The 2,111-nt window shown below is 41.4% G+C and overlaps 1 protein-coding gene across 1 annotated transcript; it reads left to right on the plus strand.

The window, feature by feature from the left end:
* On the plus strand, window positions 1-573 carry LOC124964666 (interferon alpha-5-like). Its single transcript, XM_047525237.1, has one exon. It carries the CDS (start codon window positions 1-3, stop codon window positions 571-573), a length of 573 nt encoding a protein of 190 aa, XP_047381193.1.
* The last annotated feature ends 1,538 nt before the right edge of the window (window positions 574-2,111 follow it).

The raw sequence follows: 2,111 nt of genomic DNA on the forward strand, positions 1-2,111 counted from the left end.
ATGGCCTTGCCCTTGGCTTTCCTGCTGGTCCTGGTGGTGCTCAACTGCAAGTCCACCTGTTCTCTGGGCTGTGACCTGCCTCAGATCTACAACCTGGGTCTTGAAACTCCTGAGAGAAATGAGGAGGGGGCCCTGATGCTCCTGGAGAAAATGAGGAGAGTTCCCACCTTGTCCTGCCTCAACTACAGAAAGGACTTCGCCTTCCCCCAGGAGGAGTTGGATGGTGAGCAGGTGCAGAAAGCTCAAGCTGTCTCTGTCCTCCATGAGATGACCCAGCAGGTCTTCAACCTCTTCAGCACCCAGGAGTCCTTTGCTGCTTGGGACAAGACCCTCCTGGACACATTCCTCACTGGCCTCTATCAGCAGCTGGATGACCTGAAAGCCTGTGTGACCCAGCAGGTGGGGGTGGAAGAGGCTCCCCTGAGAGCTCTGAGGAAGTACTTCCACAGGATCACTGTCTACCTGAAGGGGAAGAAACACCTCCCTTGTGCCTGGGAGGTGGTCAGAGCAGAAATCGTGAGATCCTTCTCTTCATCAGCAAACTTGTATGGAAGACTAAGGAGTAAGGAATGAGACCTGGTCCAACAGGGAGATGCTTCTCACTGAGGATACACCTTACCACACTCCCTCAAGTTCTGCTGTTTTAAAGACTCTTATTTCTTTTATAATGGTGGCATGAATATAATCAGTTTTTCCAATGGTTTCAGGAGTATTAGACAAAACCATATTACTTACCCATTACCCCAATGATGTATTTGTTTATGTATTTATTTAAATATTTAATTTTATACTATTTATAAGATCTGACTGTGTTTGCTCATGTAGCCTGAGATGTACCTTTATATTGTTGCTCATCTAACAAAATATACAATTTATATTTAATCAATTTCTTGTTTTCCTCACTCATAAATTTTCCTATGGAAAACTTGTACATGATCATTCTTGGAAAGACACAAAAAGTCTGATTTTTCAACTTGATTACAAAATGAATATTCTTACCCAGTAGTATCACATTCATAGTTTACATAAAAATACAAATCTGGGCAAGGTTAAGTGTTACCCTCGGACTATGGAGGGGAACATGACAGGTATAGTTTCTGTTCTTTTGTGTTTGAGTTTTATAGGGAAAGAAACCTAAAAACTGTGATCATACTTAATATCAGTTGTGTTAAGCTATAATGAGGAGTATGAAAAACCAATGAAATTCTCTCAGAGCAAAGTAGATGCATCATGTTAGGACAGAAAAGTGAAAGCAGAGGCATCATCTGCAAGTGACTGATAAACCATTGAGTGCAAATGTCCACCAGATATACGAGTTTGAATTTACAAGATATATAACGTCTGATGGCTCATGACTGGCAGCAGTAAGTCCAGCAATGGAGGTGGTCTGGTGGGAAGAGAGCATGTGGAGGGAAAAAAAAAAAGACTTAAAATTTATCCTGAAAATGTTTTGACATTTTTATTAAAGGGAAGGGAGAGAAAAATCAGGAAGGAGACAGAGGTGGAAGACCCTGATACTAGAATGACAAGAAGAGAGAATGGCAGTATAAAAGTGTATTTAAGAAATATGAATACAAGCAAAAATAGGTGTTGGCGAGGATGTGTGGCAAAAGGCACACTCATACATTGCTGGTGGAATTGCAAATAGGTGCAGTCACTCTGGAAAGCAGTATGGAAATTACTCTGAAATCTTGGAATGGACCCACCATTTGACCCAGCTATCCCACTCCTCAGTTTATACCTAAAGGACTTAAAATGAGCATACTACAGTGATGAAGACATATCAATTTTTATGGCAGCTCAATTCACAATAGCTAGGTTGTGGAACCAACCTATGTGCCCTTGAATATATGAGTGGATAAAGAAACTGTGGTATATATACACAATGGAATATTACTCAGCCAGAAAGAAGAATAAATTATGGCATTTGCAAATAAATGGAAGGGGTTGGAGAATATCATGCCAAGTGAAATAAGCTAATTCCAAAAACCCAAAAGCCAAATGGTTCCCCTGACAATTGGATGCTGATACATAATGGGACAGGGGAGAGGGTAAGAGAAGAATGGAGGAATGGAGGAACGTTGGATTGGGTAGAGGGAAACGAGAGAGGA

This window comes from Sciurus carolinensis, chromosome 14, assembly GCF_902686445.1.
Source record: "Sciurus carolinensis chromosome 14, mSciCar1.2, whole genome shotgun sequence".
NCBI lineage: Eukaryota > Metazoa > Chordata > Mammalia > Rodentia > Sciuridae > Sciurus > Sciurus carolinensis.